This window comes from Paroedura picta, chromosome 7, assembly GCF_049243985.1.
Source record: "Paroedura picta isolate Pp20150507F chromosome 7, Ppicta_v3.0, whole genome shotgun sequence".
NCBI lineage: Eukaryota > Metazoa > Chordata > Lepidosauria > Squamata > Gekkonidae > Paroedura > Paroedura picta.
Window position 1 is genome coordinate 104,718,677 of NC_135375.1, and position 22,300 is coordinate 104,740,976.

General features: G+C 47.3%; 1 protein-coding gene across 2 annotated transcripts in view; it reads right to left on the reverse strand.

The window, feature by feature from the left end:
- The window catches only part of SPAG17 (sperm associated antigen 17), a 90,639-nt gene extending 68,667 nt beyond the window's left edge, over positions 1–21,972 (reverse strand). For both annotated transcript variants that reach the window (XR_013232709.1, XM_077345895.1), the window contains exons 1-9: positions 21,802–21,972; positions 18,464–18,604; positions 15,330–15,401; positions 11,335–11,466; positions 7,576–7,789; positions 6,443–6,637; positions 3,158–3,339; positions 973–1,110; positions 167–239 (exon numbers count right to left, since the gene is read on the reverse strand). Coding sequence is in view for 1 of the 2 variants with exons in the window: in XM_077345895.1 (XP_077202010.1) it covers positions 167–239; positions 973–1,110; positions 3,158–3,339; positions 6,443–6,637; positions 7,576–7,789; positions 11,335–11,466; positions 15,330–15,401; positions 18,464–18,604; positions 21,802–21,909 (1,255 nt within the window). In the remaining variant the exon portion in view is untranslated. The remainder of the gene's footprint in view (positions 1–166; positions 240–972; positions 1,111–3,157; positions 3,340–6,442; positions 6,638–7,575; positions 7,790–11,334; positions 11,467–15,329; positions 15,402–18,463; positions 18,605–21,801) is intronic.
- Positions 21,973–22,300: the final 328 nt, after the last annotated feature.

Here is a 22,300-nt window from a genome sequence, read left to right on the forward strand (position 1 = left end):
GGTGTGGGGACTAAGCCATAATGGCTCAAGACCCCTTCTTCCCACCACGATCAGCAGCCAGTCAGGCGTGTCTTTGCCAAACCTACCCCTCCCTCTTCCCAGCAATTATTTTTCTCTCTGCTGGCAACTGTCCCTTTCTGGCTTCAGAAAATTCATACCACCATACCTGTGGTTAAAGCTCGTGCTTCTTCTGTAGCCTGTCTCTTCCTGGAAGGTGTCACTGGAGCTGTGGGAGGTCCCTAGCAAAACAAAGATGCCAATAAAAGCACAGACATCTGATATTTCAGCCTGCTGAAGGCACTCAAGTGCCTTCCCAAAGTTTTAATGAATGCCTTACTGAAGCTGATCTATCCGTCTCAGTGAACAAATTCTGGCGAAGATAAGAAACACATGAGAAGCCCTGCTGGATCATATCAGTGGTCCATCTATTCCAGCATCTTATTTAACACAGAGGTCAAACAATTGCCTCAAGGGAGGAGAGGTGCCCCAACAACACGGCATAGATGCCAAGGCCTCCCTTTGACATTGCCTCTCATCACCGGTATGGATCCCTGTACCACTTATCTCCTGCCACCTTGCGGAAGGGTAAGTCAGCCTTTCTCAACATTTTTTTACACTTGAAAACCCCCTGAAACCTTCTTCAGGCTTTGAGGTGTGATGGTGCAGAATATGGTTGGGAAGCACAGCTGTGTACATGCCCACCTGGGGCACCTTCCCTACCTATCCCCTCCAGGCCCATCCTTGACCATTTGGGGACCATTTGGGTACACATGACAATATATGGTTATATCACCCAATAAATGTTTCACCATTTTTTAAAATATACTAAAATTAATTCACTCCCACCCATTCAGGAAAACCTTCCAGGCCTGTCAAGAAACCCCAGGGTTTCACAAAACCCTGGCTGAGAAAACCTGGGATAGGCTCTCACCTCTTACCTTCCGCCCCCTTGTGTCAAGTGTAGGCTCCTACCTCTTTGCTTTTCTTCTCAGCGACCGGGACGTTAATCAATTTGGTTGATTTCAAGTAGTGCTGATGCTGCCTCCTCCAGTCCAGGCAGTCATACATTAAGCAGGCGATGGTCTCGAAGATCTCCGTCCCATATTCAAGCTGAGCGAGAGAAAAACGAAGACTGGATTCAAGGGCAAAGTGTGAGCCTGGGCTGCGTCTGCACAGCTCTGGCTATGGTGCTGTCATGGTGCTTTAGCGATCGACTGTCACCAAATTGGCTTGAAAAGGACTGCTTTGGCTCTCTGGCAACATACTGGTGTGTGCTGGTAGCCCAGGCCTCTTCTGCCTTTGAAGCCCTGAGTTTTTTATCCACACAAGGAGTACGCGAAGAGCAATGTAGATGATTTTACCCTTTGGCCTGAATGTCCTTTGCATGAAATCTCCCCCATGTAGATAGCCCAGGCGAACCCATTCTCTTCAGATCCCAGAAGCTAAGCAGGGTCAGCTCAAGCAGGCACTTAGAAGGGCAACCTCCAAGGAATACCAGGGTTGTGATGTGGGGCAGGCAATGGTGAACCACTTCTGAATGTCCCCTGCCCAGCTGCTAGACAATCTTCCCCCCCACGGAAGAGGTTTCTGGGCACTGATATCTGGTTTTTAATTCTTTTTCCCACTCCCATGCCGAATTGTATACGGAGGTCATCAGAGACTCGGGTACTCTCTGCACTCATGTTTTTTTTTCCTGTTCTTGATCCTACCAAATTCTGATCAATCTGAACCTGGTTCTTGCAACAGATCTACAACGTTGCTTTTTCCTAACTCAAAGCAGCTTTCACAGAAATACTGTCTTCTTCACTTGAATCGTTACAATTATCAATCATTTTCTAATGCCCTGCCTCGTGTATCATTCAAAGGAAGCTGACTGGCATGAATATTTACTAGTGTGTCAACAGAATGCAGGGATTTTTTTGTAGTTGATTGGAATTTTTCCTTTTTTCTTTGCGGAGTTTGGGTATGTGGCTTCTCTCTTCTCTTCTTCCTGCTTGATTGGCAGGGGGGGGGGATGTGCCAGAGCCTATAGGTGCCTTTTATTTTCTACTCACTTCCTGGACAGCTCTAAAGCTAGAGTGCAGTGGCGGGGGGTAGCCAGGGTTGTATGAAGCTCCAGCCAGTATCAAAAGAGCACAAGGCAACAGCCTCATGGCTCAAGGGCTTTATTTCCTGCCTTTTGTTCCCCGATGGCTCTACAGCCAGAACAAGTCAGGGGAGGGGGAAGTACAAAGCCTCAGGCCATAAGTGTTTTCTTGTTGATTTTTGTTTTCCCAACCAGCTCTGCAGCCAGAGTGAATGGGGGGGGGGAGTGCCAAAGGAGCACGAGGTGGAAGCTTCAGAATGATGGAGGCATGGCTGGGCTAGGAGGAGGGGGAGGGAAAGAAAATCTGAAAAGGTGAGCATCTGCACATGGAAGAGTTGGCTTTTGGAGTGCTTTTTATCCAATTAAGTGGATAATGTCCACTCTTGGATAACCTGGGATAAAGGTGGTGTGACTCCAGAGTCAAGTTGGGACACTGCAGATGGAAAAATAAAACTGATTGACATCAGACTGGAAATCAGATCAGGTGCAGATTCCTTTTTAAAATCTGAGATGATCACAGATTATGAGCCCAGTGCAGATAAGACCCAGAAGTCCAAGGTCTGAAGCCAGCTTCTTTCCTTCTTACTGTCCACTATGGAGAATACGGGATGCAGGAATTTTTGTCTCATCAAGGATAGATGTGCCCCTGGACCCCAAGACTATCCTACGCCCAAGGCTCAGCCCTGCTCAGAGCCAAACTTGACTGGAGTGGGGGGGTGGGGGAAAGCGAGAGGTGCTGTGCAAAGATTTTGGATTGATAAATCTCACCTGAGCCTTGGGAGGAGACACAGGGGCATCTTAAACAGCCAGGTGATGTGGAATCTAACTGGCGCTAAGAGTGGTTTCAATCAGCTGGTACAGAGGACAATAGTACAATAGGGCATGAATTTAAAACTAAGGAAACCATATCCTGGCTCATGGTCGATAAATGTTCTATTGACATGGGAAGAGGAGAGACAGAGAGAGAGAGACAGAGACAGGGAGACAGAGAGGGAAAGAACACATGAGAGAGAGCACAACTGTATTTTGCTACAAGTAGCCCCCAAACTACTCCAAAAATAGGTTACTAACCAACATTTCATTGTTAGTCCAGTCAGCAGGAAAGGAAGACTCCTTCATGACGCAATAGAGTCTAGCGATCTGGAAAAGGTTTGATCCCGGTTTCCCACTGTTCAGGATGGGTTCCAAGTACTTCCAGAAGTTTTTCAGATCCTTCACCACCTGTTCCTTCTTCTTTGCTTCAGCTTCAAGCACTGAAAAAGCGCAATAGAGTGAAAACTGCTTTAGAAAACTTAGCTATTGACAAGCTTTGATTAAAAAAAAGAAACTGTTGTATTCATTCCATTGAAACAGCCAAGTCTGTTATCACACCATGAAATTTGTTTTTTTGCAGTGGGGGGAGGGTCAGATTGTGGAAATATACATAGAGACTCTGGCCTTGGCCGCAAAGGGAAGTAGACTCAATTGAGCATAGCCCCTTCAATTATGATTTTTATAGTGAGATCCATAAAGAAACAATTGACCCATTGCTGGAAGGCTTCCCGGGTTGGTTGAATAAAATCAGACTTGAACTTCTGATAAAAACCACCAAACTATGCACCAGGTGGCAAACTTCTGTGTCCAGGTTTGCAGATTCAAGAACAATGTGAATGTTTGTAAGTCATGGACAATGGTATGAGGAGCGTTATACCGGGATTGGCAGAATTATTTTTTTAAATCATTTTATTAATTTGTTTTATCTTTGTGTTCGTTTGTTTTAATTATGCAAACAGCTGATTGTTCACCAATATTTTTGAACATATCCACAAGGACCGAGACTGGCCTTAAACACGCCAGATTTTCTGTACTGTGATTTGATCGAATCCGAGACCAAAATTAATATGTGTTGTGGGAAATCCACTAAGAACCTAAAAAGGTCAACACTGTTAAAGACGGGATAGCCTATCCCTTCCCTTGGGGTAATATCCCAGCTCTCACCAGATGCAGGATATTCCACCTTCTTCTTTTAATGGAGCACAGTCTGAAGTTCCTTCATAGTGGATGAGTGTGTGTGTATGTATACACACACACACACACACACACATACATATACAAACACACAGCACACGTATTTATATTAAGAAAGCTGAAGCTGATTTTAATAAAGCAGTCACATGTAGATTTCTTCAAGTTAACTTCACAATAATAGAAAAGCCACCCACTCAGGAGAGAGGCAGAGAGAGAAGGGCAGTTCAGCTGGACACACCCAGAGGGGAGGGGCTGATTCCGGAGCAGAGCTTTCAGGCCCCCTCCCTCCTGCAATCCCAGAGACTCAAATTAGGCTCCAGAGACTTTAGTAATTTGTTTTATCTTTGTATTCGTTTGACTTAATTATGAAAACAGCTGATTGTTCACCAATATTTTTGAACATATCTACATGGACAGAGACTGGCCTTAAACACGCCAGATTTTATCTTTCTGTACTGTGATTTGATCGAATCAGAGATCAAAATAAATATGTGTTGTTGGAAATCTACTAAGAATCTAAAAAGGTCAACACAAGGAAAATGAACTTAGGCCTATACAAGATGGGACACAATTTAAAAAAAATTATAATACCAGGATTTACTAATCAGATTAAAAACCCAAGGCTTTCAGCATAGCCCCCCCCCCCCAAAAAAAAATCAGTGCATACGTAAATACTAATGCCTCCACTGACCAGACGTGTTTCATGTAACCGCCTTTATCAATGGTCAGGCATCAAATAAAACCAGCATTCTTAAAATATACAAGAAATCCACAATTTACATAAATAAATACTTTACACAAAAAGATGCACTCAGGACACTGTGGACCTATCATCGATTCTGTGAACCAGAAGGCCAGATAAAACTATTGGAGGCCTCTACTATTTCAACAGCAGGCCCTGGTCAAGGCAAGCCCAATCTTGTCAAGTCTTGTCATCAGGAGCCTACCTTCGTCCAGAGTAGGCTGCAGGTTGGAAATATATATAGGTGAGAAACAAATACCTTCTTTTGCCAAGTGGAACACGAGCTTTCAAAAACCACGCAGGGGAAGCCTGCTCCCTCCCTCTCTCCAGCCAGCCAGCCAGCCAGCCCAGCTATGAGAGAAGGGCCGTTTCCACTGTGATACATCCCGCTGCTGATTTTTGTGGGGGAAATGAGAACCAAGTACCCTCCCTTTACTGTCTTCTGCTTCTTTTCTCACACTTGTTCTTTGCATCATCTCACAACGCCTCCTCTGGTTTTCTGGTCTCATTCCTGTTGGAAGGGAAGGACTTGGCACTGCTTCTTACCCCCAGACTTCAGAGGGGGACTTCAGAGAGGCGGAGAGATATCTAGGCCAGGACCAGGTTTGATTCCCCTCAGTCTTCCTCCGCATACAACCAGCTGGGTGATCTTGGGCCAACTGCAGTTCTCTCAGAGCTCTCCCAACCCAACCTACCTCACTGAGTATCTGTTGTGGGGAAAGACAGGTGACTATAAGCCCCTCTGAGACACATGAAGGCTGCTGGGTCGCCTTGGACCAGTCACAGTTCTCTCAGAGCTCTTTCAGTCCCACTTTTTTCACAGAGTGTCTGTTGTGGGGAGAGGAGGGGGAGGCAATTGTAGGCCACTTTGAGACTACTTGCATCCATTTTTATTGTTTTGCTTCTTGCTAACTTGGGCTGCGGGCAGCTTCTAAAGATGTATGCCACCTGCGCATGTTAACTAAGCAAGGTTGGGGTGAGGATGTGTCATATTTGAGCTGCCCAGTTAAGAGCCGAGAGTTAATCACAATGCCGAGCATGCTCCCCAAATTATTTATTTATATATATATTTATTTATTAGATTTATATACCACCCTCCCTGAAGGCTCAGGGCGGTTTACATTAAACTATTCAACAATACATGAAACAGTAGAAGAATTGGTTTTTATGCCCCACTTTTCACTACTCGAAGGAGTGTCAAAGCGGCTGACAATCGCCTTCCCTTCCTCTCCCCACAACAGACACCCTGGGAGTTGGAGGGGCTGAGAGAACCCTGAGAGAACTGCTCTGTGAGAACAGATCTAAGAGAACTGGAATGGGCCTAAGGTCACCCAACTGGCTGCACGTGGAGGAGTGGGGAATCAAACCTGATTTGCTAGAAGTTGCCACCCTTTCACCACTACACCACATTGGTTCTCATTACACCCTCCCCTCCTCCAATTGCTGTCAAGCGGACAGACTCAAAAAGAAAATGGAAGACGACAGTGGTACTGATGTTACTGCCAAAAGCACATGACTATAAAAATGCACATGGAAAAACCTCCGCAAAGACTATGGGGCGTTTCTGTTCACAATGAAGGCTTTCCCCTTATTTGTAATTCTTTTACCTTCTGGTGTGAGATGAGGGTCTTCTGGCAGTGAAACGGACTCCAGGTGAGCCTGCAGCAGCTCATAATAGTCCGAGGACATCTGAAGGACGCTTCCAACGTTGATCCCCAGCTCAGACAGGATCGGCAAGAGTTGGGGAGAGTGAAAACCCCAAAGGATGAAATAATACTGAGCACCATCATCTGGCTCGTCATCTGTTCAGAATAGACAAAAGCCTGTCACTCGTACCCAAAGGCAACACGGGGAAGAACAGAATCGCTCAGCGATGATAAGCTCGAAACGAGCACGTCCCTTGGACTGCAAGGCGAACAAACCGGTCAGTCCTAGAGGAGATCAGCCCTGACTGCTCCTTAGAAGGCCAGATCCTGAAGATGAAACTCAAATACTTTGGCCACCTCATGAGAAGGAAGTACTCCCTGGAGAAGAGCCTAATGCTGGGAGCGATCGAGGGCAAAAGAAGGGGACAACAGAGAACGAGGTGGCTGGATGGAGTCACTGAAGCAGTCGGTGAAAGCTTAAATAGACTCTGGGGAATGGTAGAGGACAGGAAGGCCTGGAGGATCATTGTCCAGGGGGTTGCGATGGGTCGGACACGACTTCGCAACTAACAACAACAACAAAGTCTGACTACCAATCATAGTTTAGTTGGATCTATCGTATTTCCAATAGCCACTTATGGCTGTGAAAGCTGGACGATGAAAAAAATTGGGAGAGAGGATCATCGATTAGTTTGAACTCTGGTGCTGGAGAAGGCTTCTGCAGGTTCCATGGACAGCAAAAGTCACGAGGGACGCACGAGAGCCCATAAAGCCTGACGCATCACTGGAAGGCAAAATCGCCAAACTCCTGCTCGCTCGCTTTGACTGCATCATGCGATCCAACTCAACTGCCAGAGCAATGATGCTAGGATCGGTTGGTGGTAAAAGGAAACCAGGTCAACAGAGAACATAGGGGTTACAGATTATCAAAATGGACACTGGCCAGAGCATTATGCAACTAAAAGAAGATCGGAAGACCTGGAGACAGCTGAGCTATAGGAGTGCCCAGAGTCAGATTCGACTGAACGGCTGACATCAGCATCAGCTTCATGGGTGTCTTTTGGACATACAGCACTCACTCCGTGGTTACCCACCAATATACTTATCAGTATCGTCCTCTTCTCCACGCCGCTTCAGCTTGGTTTCCTTCTTAATGGTTGTTCCCGAGTACTGCTGGGCATCAGATGCCTTCTTCCCTTTCCCTGCTTTCCCGCCGGCCTTGGCGCTGGGTGGTTTCTCCTTCTTGCCAGCGGACTTGCCTTTCCCCTTCCCCTTCTCCTCTTTTTCCTTTTCCCGGTCGTCAGATGGCTGCCAAATCAGAGAACAGTGTGTATGTTCACATTGCAATCTCACAGAAAGGACCGCGCTGATTGTTAAATGCAATGAAACTGGAAATAGGAAAGCACAGGGAGAAGAAGAGGAAAAAGAAGAGGAAGAGGAAGGAGGAGGAGGAGGAGGAGAGCTGGGGTTTTGGACTCTGTTTTTTATTACCCGGAGAAGTCTCAAAGCGGCGTACAATATCCTTCCCTTCCTCATCCCACAACATGCCACAACACCCTGGGAGATAGCACAATAAAGTCAGAGTCCAGTAGCACCTTTAAGACCAACAAAGATTTATTCAAGGCGTGATTTTATTGCGCTTCTTCAGACCAACACGGCTACTCATTTGAACCTGGGAGATAGGTTAGGCTCACAGAGCTCTGAGATAACTGAAAATGGCCCAAAGTCACCCAGCAGGCCTTATGTGTCTCAGAGGGGCTTTCTCCCTCCCCACAACAGGCACCTTGTGAGGTAGGTGGGGCTGAGAGAGCACTGAGAGAACTGTGCATGGCACAAGGTCACCCAATAGGCATCATGTGTCTCAGAGGGGCTTATAATCACCAAGCTGATTCTTCGAAGAGGGCATTTAGCTGAAAAACAAGCTCTAACTGGTGGCTTTTCCAATCAGCATTATTTATAACTTGGACAACTATTTGACAACACTGTTGTTTGGAAAAAAAATTGTCTTATGTTATGTCTTATTTGCAGTAATCTTGCTGTACACAGTTTTGGCTGGTCTGCTTGATTCAACATTATCTATGTACTATTGTTCTATTCCATTTCCCAGCTTGGTGTAGCGGTTAGGAGTGCGAAGTTCTAATCTGGCAAGCCGGGTTCGATTCGAGTTTTGTGCCCATGCAAGGATGCATGGCGATTTGCTCTCGAGATCAAGAGTCCTTTGCAGAGAACCTTGGGATACTCCACGGCGGTCTTCTGTCATTCTTCTCATTAGTTTGAGTTGTTGACTGACTCTCTTTGATGAGAGCCAGTTTGGTGCAGTGGTTAGGAGTGTGGACTTCTAATCTGGCATGCCAGGTTCGATTCTGCGCTCCCCCACATGCAACCAGCTGGGTCACCTTGGGCTCGCCACAGCACTGATAAAACTGTTCTGACCGAGCAGTAATATCAGGGCTCTCTCAGCCTCACCTCCCTCACAAGGTGTCTGTTGGGGGGGAAAGAAGGGAAGGTAATTGTAAACCGCTTTGAGACTCCTTATGGTAGAGAGAAACGGCATATACGAACCAACTCTTCTTCTTCTTCTTCTTCTTGATTTTGGTAATCCGCCATACCCCAACATGAGCAGGTCTTAACACCATGAGCTCTTAGAGTTCTGCAGGGACTGCAAGGCGGAGCTCTTCCACTGAGCCTATGATTGAGGCCAGCCAATTAAGAACAATTCCAATGAAATCTCGGGCCTCCCTTCTGCCCCCACAGCGCTGTTTTACCCCCTTGATTCTGCCCATCTTAACATGGGGTGGATCAACCCGGTCGAATCACCATCAGCAAAGGTAAGTGTGATAGAAATCCACTACAGTTGTTTTAACTTTATAATTTTAACTTGTACTGTAATTCATTTTTTTTCAATTTGTTTTTTGGTTATTAGTTTTATTGTGTTTTAAACCGTGCAAGAGCCTCTTGTGGCGCAGAGTGGTAAGGCAGCTGTCTGAAAGCTTTGCCCATGAGGCTGGGAGTTCAATCCCAGCAGCCGGCTCAAGGTTGACTCAGCCTTCCATCCTTCCGAGGTCGGTAAAATGAGTACCCAGCTTGCTGGGGGGTAAACGGTAATGACTGGGGAAGGCACTGGCAAACCACCCCGTATTGAGTCTGCCATGAAAACGCTAGAGGGCGTCACCCCAAGGGTCAGACATGACTCGGTGCTTGCACAGGGGATACCTTTACCTTTACCTTAAACCGTGCAAATCAACCTGAGCTGGTTTTTGAGTGGAGCAGTGTATAAATATGTTCCACTTAATATTTCTGGTATGGGCTTGGAGGAGGAGCTAAGCCACAAGACCATTCAGCGCTTAACACCCACTTAGGGCGGCTGTCCCACATGAGTGCCTCCTCCTCTAACTAGCTGGCCTGTCTGTCCAGCAGCCAGCCTTCTGTCCCCCACCAGACCACCCGCTCCTCCTTCCACTTCCCTCTGAGGTTCAGAGGCTGCAGATCCCTACCGCCTGAGAGCTGCCCCTGCCAGTGAATTCACTGCCTGGAGCATCCAGCCTGCAGCCTTTCCAGGTCCTGGGGGGCCATCTGCAGAGCCACCCCACCCCCCATTCTAGCACCCATTGTATTCCTGAATGCAACGGGCTTTACCTCTAGTACCTATATAAATGAATGACCTAAAAGTGTGCTTAAAATCTCTTTAAAATTTTGTATAGTCATGCCTGATGAAGTGATCTGATGAACTCGCAAGCTTGTACACTGTTATGTGTCCTTGGATTGACCCTCAAATGGGTGATGTTCTTGGCTTTTTAGATGTGAATAAAACCTGTCTGCCCTACCAGCAATGGTGAGAAGTCTCCTACAAGAAAGAGAGCAGGGCAAATATTGGAGGCTAGCCTCTCCCAGGGACAGGGAAGGGTCCCCACCCAACAGAAGAAACAAAACATATCGAAAGCATTTTGCCTTGGAGGAAAAACAGGAGCCACAGTTCATGAGAGTAACTCAGTAGGCTTTCTACTAACTTCGCCAAGCCAAGCGACTAGCACCCTACTTGGCACCAGAACACCTAGCCACAGTGATCCATGCAACGGTCCCCTCTAGACTGGACTTCTACAACTCGCTCTATGCAGGCCTACCCTTATCTTTGATCCGGAAACTACAACTGGTGCAGAACGCTGCAGCCAGGATACTCACTAATATACCATGGAGATCTCACATCCAGCCTGCACTCCAACAATTCAGCTGGCTCCCAATTGAATTCTGGATTAGACTTAAGGTTTTGGTTCTTACTTTCAATGCCATACGCGGTCTGGGCCCAGTGTACCTGAGAGACCCTCTCTCTGCCTACACCCCCCAAAAAACACTACACTCCGCCACCACCAACCAGCTGGTGATCCCTGGCCCCAAAGAAGCACGTCGGTCCTCAACAAGGGCCAGAGCCTTCTCTGTCCTGGACCCCACCTGGTGGAAAGAGCTCCCTGAAGAGATCAGGGACCTACATGAACTCCCAGAATTTCACAGGGCCTGCGAAAGGGAGCTCCTCCACCAAGCATTTGCTTGAGTCTCACTGACCCAACAACATCTGCTGGTCCCCCCTCAGATACCGCCTCCATGACCTGAAGCAGCCTGACCTCTCTGAGGCCTTGTCTTAAGTTATTATTTATTTGAAGCCACTGTTAGATGGTTGATATAACATATCAACACATGACTGTGTTATTTGTTCGACTGTTCTACGTGTTATCCCTACAATGTTATATGAACCGCCCTGAGCCGTACGGGAAGACGGTATAAAAATCTATGAATGAATGAATGACTGGATGACTGGATGACTGGATGGATGGATGGATGAATGATTGTGGCCACAGTACCTTCTTTTCAGCAGCCCGTCTCAGCATATCCTTCTGCTTGATAGCAAGCATTTGATATTTAATTAACTTGCCAATCAGAGTCACAGGAAGCGATTCTCCGGCATCCAAAATGCTTTTTGCTACTTCTAGCACCTGCACAGGAAAATACACGTCAACTTTAGGAGTGACAAGATAAAAAAGGGTTCAGAACACAACCGACTTCAAAGAGGCACTTTAGTAAACTGATAATGAGCTTCAGGAAGACTCAAATTAAACCCAATTTGGCGGGTGGGGGTGGGGTGAACGTACCTGACCATGAGTCCAACTTAATGTTTAGAATCAAAACTCCTAGTTATACACACACTTTACGTAGATGAAACCTACAAGGAACATGCTTGTATGAAGACAAAGGTTATTTTAAATTATTTTAAATTATTTAATTTTATACTTCTACACCTCCCTCTCCCTTGGGTCACAGGGCTTGGCACATGCTTGTAGTGCGGGGAAGCCGATAGATCAGGGATTCCCAACCAGGATTTCCAGGAAACCCTCAGGTTCTGGCAATGATGGAACGCATCTATGAGTCAACCAGCCACCTATGGATCTCGCATGGCAGTCCGAGCTACAAGCCCCAAATCAAGGACCAAGAGCCATTTTGGATCTACTGGTGGGAAGAGGACTGGAGCTCCACCCTAAATGCCAAACGTCCTTCCCTCCTTTCTGATTCTGTCAGTATGTAGCCTAATTGGGGTGGAATAAGGTTATTGGATTTTCATCGGGCGATGACAGCCACATGAAGGCCCAAGCTGCCCTGTCCAGATGTGTGGCACTGACAAGCTGTTTTACGGCGATGTTTCTTACAGCTTGTTTCCACCAAATTTCATACAGCTCACTAACATCTGGGCCCTGTGAGCCAAGTAATGACTTGAAAACAAGAGAAGGCACAGCTCGGTGAGGGTTCACTGCAGGGAGGGGAGCGTTTCGCTTGGGTCATCCTCCTTACAGAGTTCGTCGAGACAGGGAAGCATTGGGAAGGAACAGCTTTTACACGTAACAGTTTCCAAATTTCGTTTTTAACCTTGACTGGAGATATTTATAGCTCTGGGATGAATGAAGTGTGACTCCTGAGTTCTGACAGCTTCTCATTCCCATACAGCTTTGGAGAAATGACTGCATATGGTGTCGATTTTGAGGTCTCGGGCAATGACAACGAATGCCTTCCCTGACACAGGCAAGAATCTAAGCTAGGGGTTCCCAAAGTGGGTGGTACATCCCTCTGGGAGTGGTAGAAGGGCCCAGGGGGTCAATAGCCTGTCTTCCTGCTGCAGCTGCATTTTCCTTGTAAGAGATGTTTCAAAGATGGCTTGCTATTGTCTGCCTCTGGGTGATAGCATTCCTGGATGTCCTCGGTGATTTCCCACCCTTATGCTCTGCAGGTGCAGGGAGGTGCGTTTGGCCTCAACCAGGGCCAGGGCCTTTTTGGTCCTGGCCCTGACCTGGTGGAATGAACTCCCAGAAGGCCCTGTGGAATGCCAAGAACATTCAAATAACTTATATTTTTTCCCAGACTAAAATATGGTCACTGAACAACTACCAAAGAAGAAGAAGAAGAAGAAGTAATAGTAGTAGTAGTAGTAGTAGTAGTAGTAGTAGTAGTAGTAGTATAGGTACTACAGTGTGGCGGCAGCCTGAAAAAGTATGGGAAGCACTGGTCTACACTTTATGGGTGTGTGCACATAGAAGAACACAGGTTAGCTTCTGACAGTAAACCCAGAACTTGGATTAAGGATCACCGTAAGCGACACAAGTCAAACTAATGAGAATAATGACAGAAGACCTCCGTGGAGTATCCCAAGGTTCTCTGCAAAGGACTCTTGATCTCAAGAGCAAATCGCCATGCACCCTTGCATGGGCACAAAACTCGAATCCAATGTCAATTTGTCGGGCCAACTCAATCACATCGCTCTTGGGATCCTGGCCTACAACCACTAGGAGTGTTGAGTTGAAGGAGGGAGAACCATTTCAGCCCATAGATCAAGAGTCATCCCATCCAAGAGTCATCTCTGTTATGGGGCAGAATCATCGGCGTGTTATTCAGATCGGTTCACACAACCAAGACCATGGTGTGCAAGCCTGGAAGCACCGATTCAGACGGGTAAAGAAAAACCACAGAACCTTTCTGACTGCCAGCCCAAACACATAGAAGTCAATTTATAACCACTAGTTCTGACCAGGATCTTCTAGCCTCCCTATGTTGTTGCTTTCTCCTTGACAACAATCATGCAGTACAAAGCAAGGCGACCCCCATACTCGAGTGCATTCTGGCTTATTTCTCCAGATCTTGCCATTTTCTTGTTCATCCTGCACAATCGCTCTGTCCTCAGGTGAACAGAGTTTGAGTCTAATGGCACTCTGATTCAAGGTATAAGCTTTTGTGTGCACACACACTTTGTCAGATACATGCACACGAAAGCTTCTACCTTGCATCAAACTTCGTTGGTCTTCAAGGTGGTGCTGGACTCAAACTTTGTTTTGCTGCTTCCAACCAACCTGGCTACATATCAGAATCTGTCCTCAGGTGTGATTCCCCCAGAGGTAAAGTCACCTGTAAACCGCCTTGGAGTACTCCTGCTTCCTTACTCAATGTCACTAGTAAAAAAAGCAATCAAACCCCCCAAGACTGATTTCCAAACAAGCCCCATTTTCAGGTCTGATTGGCAATCTATTCAGTGTGCCTGACACCCGCAAGCGAAGCAAAGGCTGAGGCCGTCTCCACTGTCAATATATGCTTGTCATACCAGGTATTCACAGGAACATGACTGGCATAGCTCAAAAAAGTTACCATGGCATAAAATCTCAAACGAACAGGATTCTCTTTTAGCAGCCGCCCCCTCTCCACACACCTTACTTAAGAGCTGGGTTTTTTATATCCCAGTTTCCATTATATTTCCTTTTTTTTTTTTTTTACCAATGAGAAGCCCCTAACTCTCCAGGCTTTGAGAAACCCCAGCAGTGGTGCACAACCCTGTAGAATATGATTGGGAAGCAGAGCTGTGGACACACCCACCCAGGGCCCCTCCTCTTTTCACCCCTCCAGGATCATCACTGACCATTTTGGGAGGGGAGGGGCAAGTCAACATGGCCATATATGGTCTTATCACCTGAGAAATGTTTAAACAAATGTTAAAAATATATAAAGAATTAATTAATTCCCACACATTCAGGAAATCCTTCCAGGGCCATCAAGAAACTCCAGGATGGCCAAACTGTGGCTCTCCAGATGTCCATGGAGGAATTTCCTGATTGGGTGGGAGTTAATTAATGCTTTATATATTTTTAAAATGTCATGAAAACCTGGTTGAGAAAGGCTGAATTACACAGTCTCAGAGCAGCTTACAAACCCCCTTCCATTCTTCTCCGCACAACAGACACCTTGTGAAGGTGAGAGAGCTCTAAGAGAACTGCTCTGCAAGAACAGCTCAGAAGGGATTTCGATTAGCCCAAGGTCACCCAGCTGGCTGCATGTGGAGCAGGGGTGAGACATCAAACCAGGTTCTCCAGATCAGAGTCTGCCATTCTTAACCACGACACTATGCTGACTCTCATGAAGGCTGGGCAAACCAGGTGATGAAGTCTGGGGTTGTCCGGCCAATCCAAAATGAAAACTGCAATTTTGCAAGAAGAGAGGCGGAGGGGAAATTTTTCCAGCTGAAATGAAGTCCCAGCATCCTGGCTTCCTTGACCCCTTGGATCTAACATGGCCCAAGACTGAATTCACCTTTTTTTTTTTTTTAACCACCACATCACATCTAGCTTCCTGCTGGTGAAAAATAGTAGGAAAGGATTCCATCGGATGTCGGAAGTGGCTATGACAGAAATCAGGGGATCTGCATGGACAGAAGCCATGTGGGATGGGAGCTGCAGTCAGGAGGAGAATTGGGGAAAGCAGAGTGAAAAGTTGGCTGGGTCCAGCCCAACGGACCAGAGGAATGGTAGCAGGAAAAGGGCCCACTTGCCTCAGAATACAATGGTGCTGGAGCCTGACTTTCTTTGATTTTCTTGACTTTTACATTTCCAGAATCCATAATCTGTAAGAAAAACACAGCGCCATGAACAAACATAGGAAATGAATGCTGGGAATTGCTTGTGTTCATCAATGTTTCTGATAGGCAAGTTAGCAAGACCAATAAAGATAACACTAATTAGCAAGACTAATTAGTACATAGCTTGAGCTTACAAGCTAATGTTAACTTTAGCTGATTTAGCTATTATGTAAAAGGTTCCTGATAAGATGGTAAACTGTCTAGCGAAATATTTTGGAGCTCAGCTGATTAAGTGGAAATGTTAAAGTAGGGAGATGAGGGAACTATTTCACAGCAAACCATAAGGGCAAGGTATGTTTAAAGGTAAAGGTAAAGGTATCCCCTGTGCAAGCACCGAGTCATGTCTGACCCTTGGGGTGACGTCCTCTAGCGTTTTCTTGGCAGACTCAATACAGGGTGGTTTGCCAGTGCCTTCCCCAGTCATGACCGTTTACCCCCCCAGCAAGCTGGGTACTCATTTTACCGACCTCGGAAGGATGGAAGGCTGAGTCAACCTTGAGCCGGCTGCTGGGATTGAACTCCCAGCCTCATGGGCAAAGCTGTCAGGCAGCTGCCTTACCACTCTGCGCCACAAGAGGCTCTTTTGTTTAGGTATGTTTAGACTTGACAAATTGTGCTCACAGATATGAGAACGGATATATGTGGCAATAAAAAGACACCTGCACATGTCAAAAAGTTGTTTATCACACTGTAAAAAAGGTCAGTGGTTACAGGACTTTGTTACCAAGATCCTTTTTATTGCAATAAAGTTCTGTCTACTTCTGGAGTCTCTCTGATGTGTTCTTCAGTAGGCGTTGGTGTACCAGGCAAACAAGTTGGGTATCATTTCTACAAAATAACTTGAAAGTAGATGTCGGTTCAAGATGCAAACTGATCCAAAGAGCCACCTCCGTTACACCCAAAAGCTTGGGTACACCTTGCAGAATTGCTTATTTCCTTCCCTATGAACAGCAGTGTAGTTTCACAATCTGATCCTCAAGGTTAAAGGTAAAGGTATCCCCTGTGCAAGCACCGAATCATGTCTGACCCTTGGGGTGACGCCCTCTAGCGTTTTCATGGCAGACTCAATATGGGGTGGTTTGCCAGTGCCTTCCCCAGTCATTACCGTTTACCCCCCAGCAAGATGGGTTTACTACATAAACCAGAGTTTTTCAGTGGGAGATTTTAATGTCTGCCAGTGGAAGAAGAAAGAGTTAGTGAAAGCACAGGGGGTTGAGGAACCTCAAAGCGGCATGGGACAGCCCGATCTTGTTAGATCTCAAAAGCTAATAGAAAAAGAGAGAACCCGCCCCAGGCTATCAAAATCAGTTAACAATATATATATACAATCTCCATTTTAATGATAAATGAAACAACCAGAACGGACTCTAGATTTTGTTCCGTTATCAAAGTAGACCTTTCATTGGTGGTTGTTTCCTCCTGAGATTTTGAAACTTATCCTAGAAGTTTTCAATATTTCAACCAACTCTAAGCTGTAATCAAAATTCTATGCATATAATACCGGCCTTCAGCTCACAGGTATGGGAGAGCTTTGTCCAGATACCACTCTACTTTGAAAACGGAACAAAATCTAGAGTCCGTTCTGGCTGTTTCATTTATCATTAAAATAAGGTAAAGGTAAAGGTATCCCCTGTGCAAGCACCAAGTCATGTCTGACCCTTGGGGTGACGCCCTCTAACGTTTTCATGGCAGACTCAATACAGGGTGGTTTGCCAGTGCCTTCCCCAGTCATTACCGTTTACCCCCCAGCAAGCTGGGTACTCATTTTACCGACCTCGGAAGGATGGAAGGCTGAGTCAACCTAGAGCCAGCAGCTGGGATTGAACTCACAGCCTCATGGGCAGAGCTTTCAGACAGCATGTCTGCTGCCTTACCACTCTGCGCCACAAGAGGTTTGATGCTTACAATTAGGCTGAAGAACACCCTAAGCCACAAGAGGCTCTATCATTAAAACAGAGATTGTATAAATATATTGTTAACTGATTTTGATAGCCTGGGACAGGTTCTCTCTTTTTCTGTTAGGATATTTATTTAGAACCACCTGTTTTTTCGTGTTATAGATCTCAGAAGCTAAGCAGGTCCAGTAATTGGAAGGGCGACCACCAACTAGCACTTTGCAGAGAAAGGCCATGACAAACCACCTCTGCTTCTCACTCGCCTTGAAAGCCCCTTACTGTGGATGCCCCAAGTCAGCTGCATCTTGATGACCCTTTCCATATGCACATGTCAGACATCAGTTATCGAAAACGAGACGTCATCACTTCTTTGGCTTGGCAGACTGAGTTACAAGAGGGATTACCTGTGTGGTCTTAAACAGTGTCAGCCTTCTAAACCCATTTAAACCAACAGGTTTAGAAAGGGGTAACCCTGCCTAGGAATGCATTCTAATTTGTAGATTACAGCTAAACTTCCTGACAGTAAAAGCCGTGTGATGATGGAACCAGTAACCTAGAGGGGCTCTCCCTTGGCCTATTATGCACGGAGTGGAAGGTCTGCATTCAGGGTGGAATGGCGGCGGCTCAAATCACCAATTATGCACGCCGCAGGCGGCAACCGGGCGCAGAGTCAAAGTATGCTGCCGAAAACGCTGCGTTAGCGAAATGCGGAAGAAAGTGGAGCTTCCCAGGCGACCAGGGCGCAACCAGAAGTGGCTCCGGATTGGCCGCGCGCATAATCGGCTGCTTTGGGTTTTGCCGCCGTTGCGTTGCGTCCCATGCATTTGTGGTTTGCTTCGCTTCTTCCTCCTTCGTGTTCTCCATACCTCCGTTTCAGCGGCCATGCATAATAGGCCTTGGTGGAGGTGTTCACAGAGGTTGGACAGCCATTTATTGGGGATTCTCTAGCCCTGGCTCTCAAGTCACCCGCTCCCATCATTATCAATGGAATATGCTGTCAAACCGCAGATGACTTATGGCGACCTCCATTGCATGACTCTGTGGAGCAGCTCCGGACTTTCTTGGTGGTCTCCCATCCAAATGCTAACCAGGGCTGACCCTGCTTAGCTTCCGAGATCTGACAAGGTCCAATTAGCCAACGTTGTTAAGTACCTCTTCTAATATTTGTTCCCAAGATATCACGCTGAAGAGCTTCCGCTGCGGCACCTGCACGGCAAGAGACAGAGCCTTCATGTGCAGCTCGTCTTCGATTTGGTTCCCAACAAGGAAGGCGATGCTTGGGATCCAGTTTTCCTGTTTGAGTTCCAAAACAAATCACAGAAATTACACATTGCTGCCTTTCTATATCTAGGGACTGTTAACGTTATTGTTCTGTTTTCATAAACGTTTGCCACGCTTACAATGCTGATTTTGAAACTCTGAGTCCAGTGGCACCTTTAAGACCGACAAAGTTTTAGAAGAAGAAGAAGAGTCGTTTTTTATACCCCGTTTTTCACTATACGAAGGAGTCGCAAAACAGCTTACAACCGATTTCCCTTCCTCTCCCCACAACAGGCACCCTGTGAGACATGTGGGGCTGAGAGAGATCTGACAAATCTGCTCTGCGAAAACAGCTCTAACAGGACTGTGACTAGCCCAAGATCACCCAGGCTGCCTGCGGAGGAATCAATCCTGACTCTCCATATTAGCTGCCACCACCCTTAGTTTTACACCACGCTGGCTCTTGAAGGTATAAGCTTTTGTGTGTATGAACAGTTTGCCAGATGCAATCTGACAAAATGGGCATGCACATGAAAGTTTATACCCCGAATAAAACTTTGCTGGTTTTCAAGGTGTCACTGGGCTACAACTTAGTTCCGCTGCTTCGGACCAACACGGTGACCCACCTGAATCTATCTCAATGCCAAGTTATGAATCGGAAAGAGCTCACTACCACCAGGTGGCAATGTGATACCATAGAGCTCACCATTTGCTCCAAGTTGATATCTGGAGCCCAAAAAAAGCACAGCCACAATTTTGCGACGGGGAGAGGGCAAGGACCCGCTTGCACTTGGAAAAAAACAATAAAGCAAAGCAATCTGTAAAATTCATGGCTCTGTCGGATTAAGGGATATTAAAAATGTCACAAGACACTCCAGAACAAACGAGCTTCAGTATTAATATCTGCCAGGCCTGGGCAGACTCTGCTTTTAATATAACTATCGGCCTTATGAAACAAGCACATGTACTTCCCAGCAGCGTAAGATGTCAGATGCAAAGGGTCTACAGCTAATTGCATTTCTCCTTCTCACGTCTTCCCTTACATCCTTGAGTTCAAGGGGCTATCACCCTTTGTCAGGACCATCGTGTCAACTGAGCTTGCTGACTCTTGGGAACCACAGCAAATCAAAAGATGACCTCTCCTCTAGCCAACAGCCAAATCAGAAGTCACCAGACCAGAAATAGAGAACCCTAAGCCAAAAGAGGTGTGTGAAGAGCTAAGCAAGGTGTTTTTCGGAGCCAGACTTCTGTGGCATCCGAGCAGTGGGACAGCTTGCGTTGCTCTCTATTAACGGCCCTTGTTTTAGAAGAAGAGTTGGCTTTGATACGCCACTTTTCTCCAACAGAAGGAGTCTCAAAGCAGCTTACAATCGCCTTCCCTTTCCTCTCCCCATAACAGACACCCTGCGAGGTAGGTGCGGATCAGCTAACTGGCTGCATGTGGAGGAGCAGGGAATCAAACTCTGTTTACCAGATTAGAAGCCACCACTCTCAACCACTACACCAAGCTGGCTTTAATTATCACACTCATTATATCAGGGGTAGTCAAACTGCGGCCCTCCAGATGTCCATGGACTACAATTCCCAGGAGTCCCTGCCAGCAAAGATGGGCCCTGGGGAGGACAGGGACCTCCGCAGCACAATGCCAGAGCCCACCCTCCAAAGCTGCCATTTTCTCTAGGAGAACAAATCTCTGTAAGTCTGCAGAGGATTCGCAATTCCAGAGCATTCCCCGGGTCTCACCTAGAGGCTGGCAGTCATTATTAAATCCATGGGTTCAGTTGTTGACATGGACCCCGGAGCTCTTTATTAGGACCCCAGCATGGTACATGCAGACCTTAGAACTGCACCGAAAACCCTCCAGAACACCCCAACTTCTGTTCACAAGCAAACAATGGATCTTCCCCCCAATGTGTGCTGTTGGTCAGTTTCAGTTTAAAATGATTGGATCCGGCATTGGTCAATTACAATGGAAGCTTCCATTCTGCTTCAAGCCTCAAGCTCAGTCCTGGGCAGGACTATAGACACAAATGTCATCACATACAATTTCCATCCTATTTAAATGTTTTTTTTGCTTCCCTTTTACCCAGCTCCCCCCCCCCAAAAAAAAATATTCTCAAATATTCTCATTTCAGAGGTTGAGGTGACAGAAACAAGCACTAATATCTTTTGGGGACTTACTTTCCTGTTTAGGGTCAGGCTGTAGGGTTTCTAACCTGTCCAGTGCAACTAAATCCACAAGAAGGAATAGGACACTTTCCAGTAAACCTGTGTCAGTTTAGAGCTGCTGCTGGACGGAAGCTCTAGGGTTGCCAGCTCCAGGTTGGAAAATACCTGGAGATTGTGTGTGTGTGTGTGTGTGCAGCCTGAAGAGAAGGGAAGGGAGGGACTTCCTTGGAATATAATACCATGGAATCCACTGCCCAAAGCAGCCATTTTCTCCAGATGAAGAAATCTTGGTTGTCTGAAGTTCTAGGGATGCCAGCCTCCAGGTGGGATCTGGGGAACCCTTGGTTTTACAGCTCATCTCCAGGCAACAGCGATCAGTTCCCCTGGAGAAAATGGCTCCTTTGGAGGGTAGTCATAGGGATGCCAGTCTTTAGGTGGGGCTTGGAGAATCTCCTGGTATTGTAGCTCATCTCCAGATGACAGAGATCAGTTCTCCTGGGGAAAAGAGATGCTTTGGAGGGTGGACCTAGGGATGCCAGCCTCCAGGTGGGACCTGGGGATCCCCTGGAATTATAGCTCATCTCCAGGTGAATGAGACCAGTTTCACAGGAGAACATGAGTGCTTTGGAGGGGGGACTCCACAGCATGATACTCCACTGAGGTCTCACCCACTCCCAGCTCCACCCCCAAAGTCTCCAGGTGCTTCCTAACTCAGAGGTGTCAAACCTAGTTCCCCTGGGAAAAAAATTCCTATTTTGGAGGGTGGGCTCCATAGCATTATGCTCCCAGCCCCAAATCCCACCCACTCTCGCCTCCACCCACAACGTCTCCCCACGCAGAGCTGGCAACCCAATGGGGATCATCTGTAATACCGGGAGATCTCCAGCCAGCCCCTGGGGGTTGGCGACCCTAGGAAGCCCCGAGACACTCGTGGCCCCTGAGACGAGCGCGCCGAGCCCCCCACCCCACACCACCCCGCCTTCGCAAAGCAACGTCCAAACTCGAGGGCTCCCTCGAGGTCATCCAGACCGGCCCGTCCGTCCGCAGCGCGGCCCACGCACCTCCTCCAGGCGCGCAGCCACCAGCGCGGCTTCCCAGTTTTTGGAGCCAGCCCCCGGGGCCGGAGGAGGCCCCCCGCCAGCCGCGCTCTTGGGCCGCTTCGGAGCCATCAACCGGCGGGGGCCGTCGGAGCGGCAGACTTCTCGGCGTCTCCCGGCTGTTATGGTCGCCTTGGCAACCGCGGCCGGGGCGGTTTATTTTTTTTTTTGCGCGTGCGCCTCCAGAGGCGGCTGGCCGTTCTGCGTCGCCTTGGCAACCGGGCGGCCTGCCCAGGCCTCGCGGGCCCCAGCGGCTCGCTCGATGTTGAGGTTCAACGCGAGCGACCCCATAAGGCTCATTTAAGGTGCAGCGTCCTGCTCACCTAGGATCCCCCCCCCTCCCAGGCTCAGGGGATATTTCCAAAAGCGCAATAATAATGTGTCAGGATAAACAGTCTGAGGAAGAGCGCAGGCCCTTGAAAGCTCACAGCTTTGAATGAATCTTTGTTGGTCTTAAAGGTGC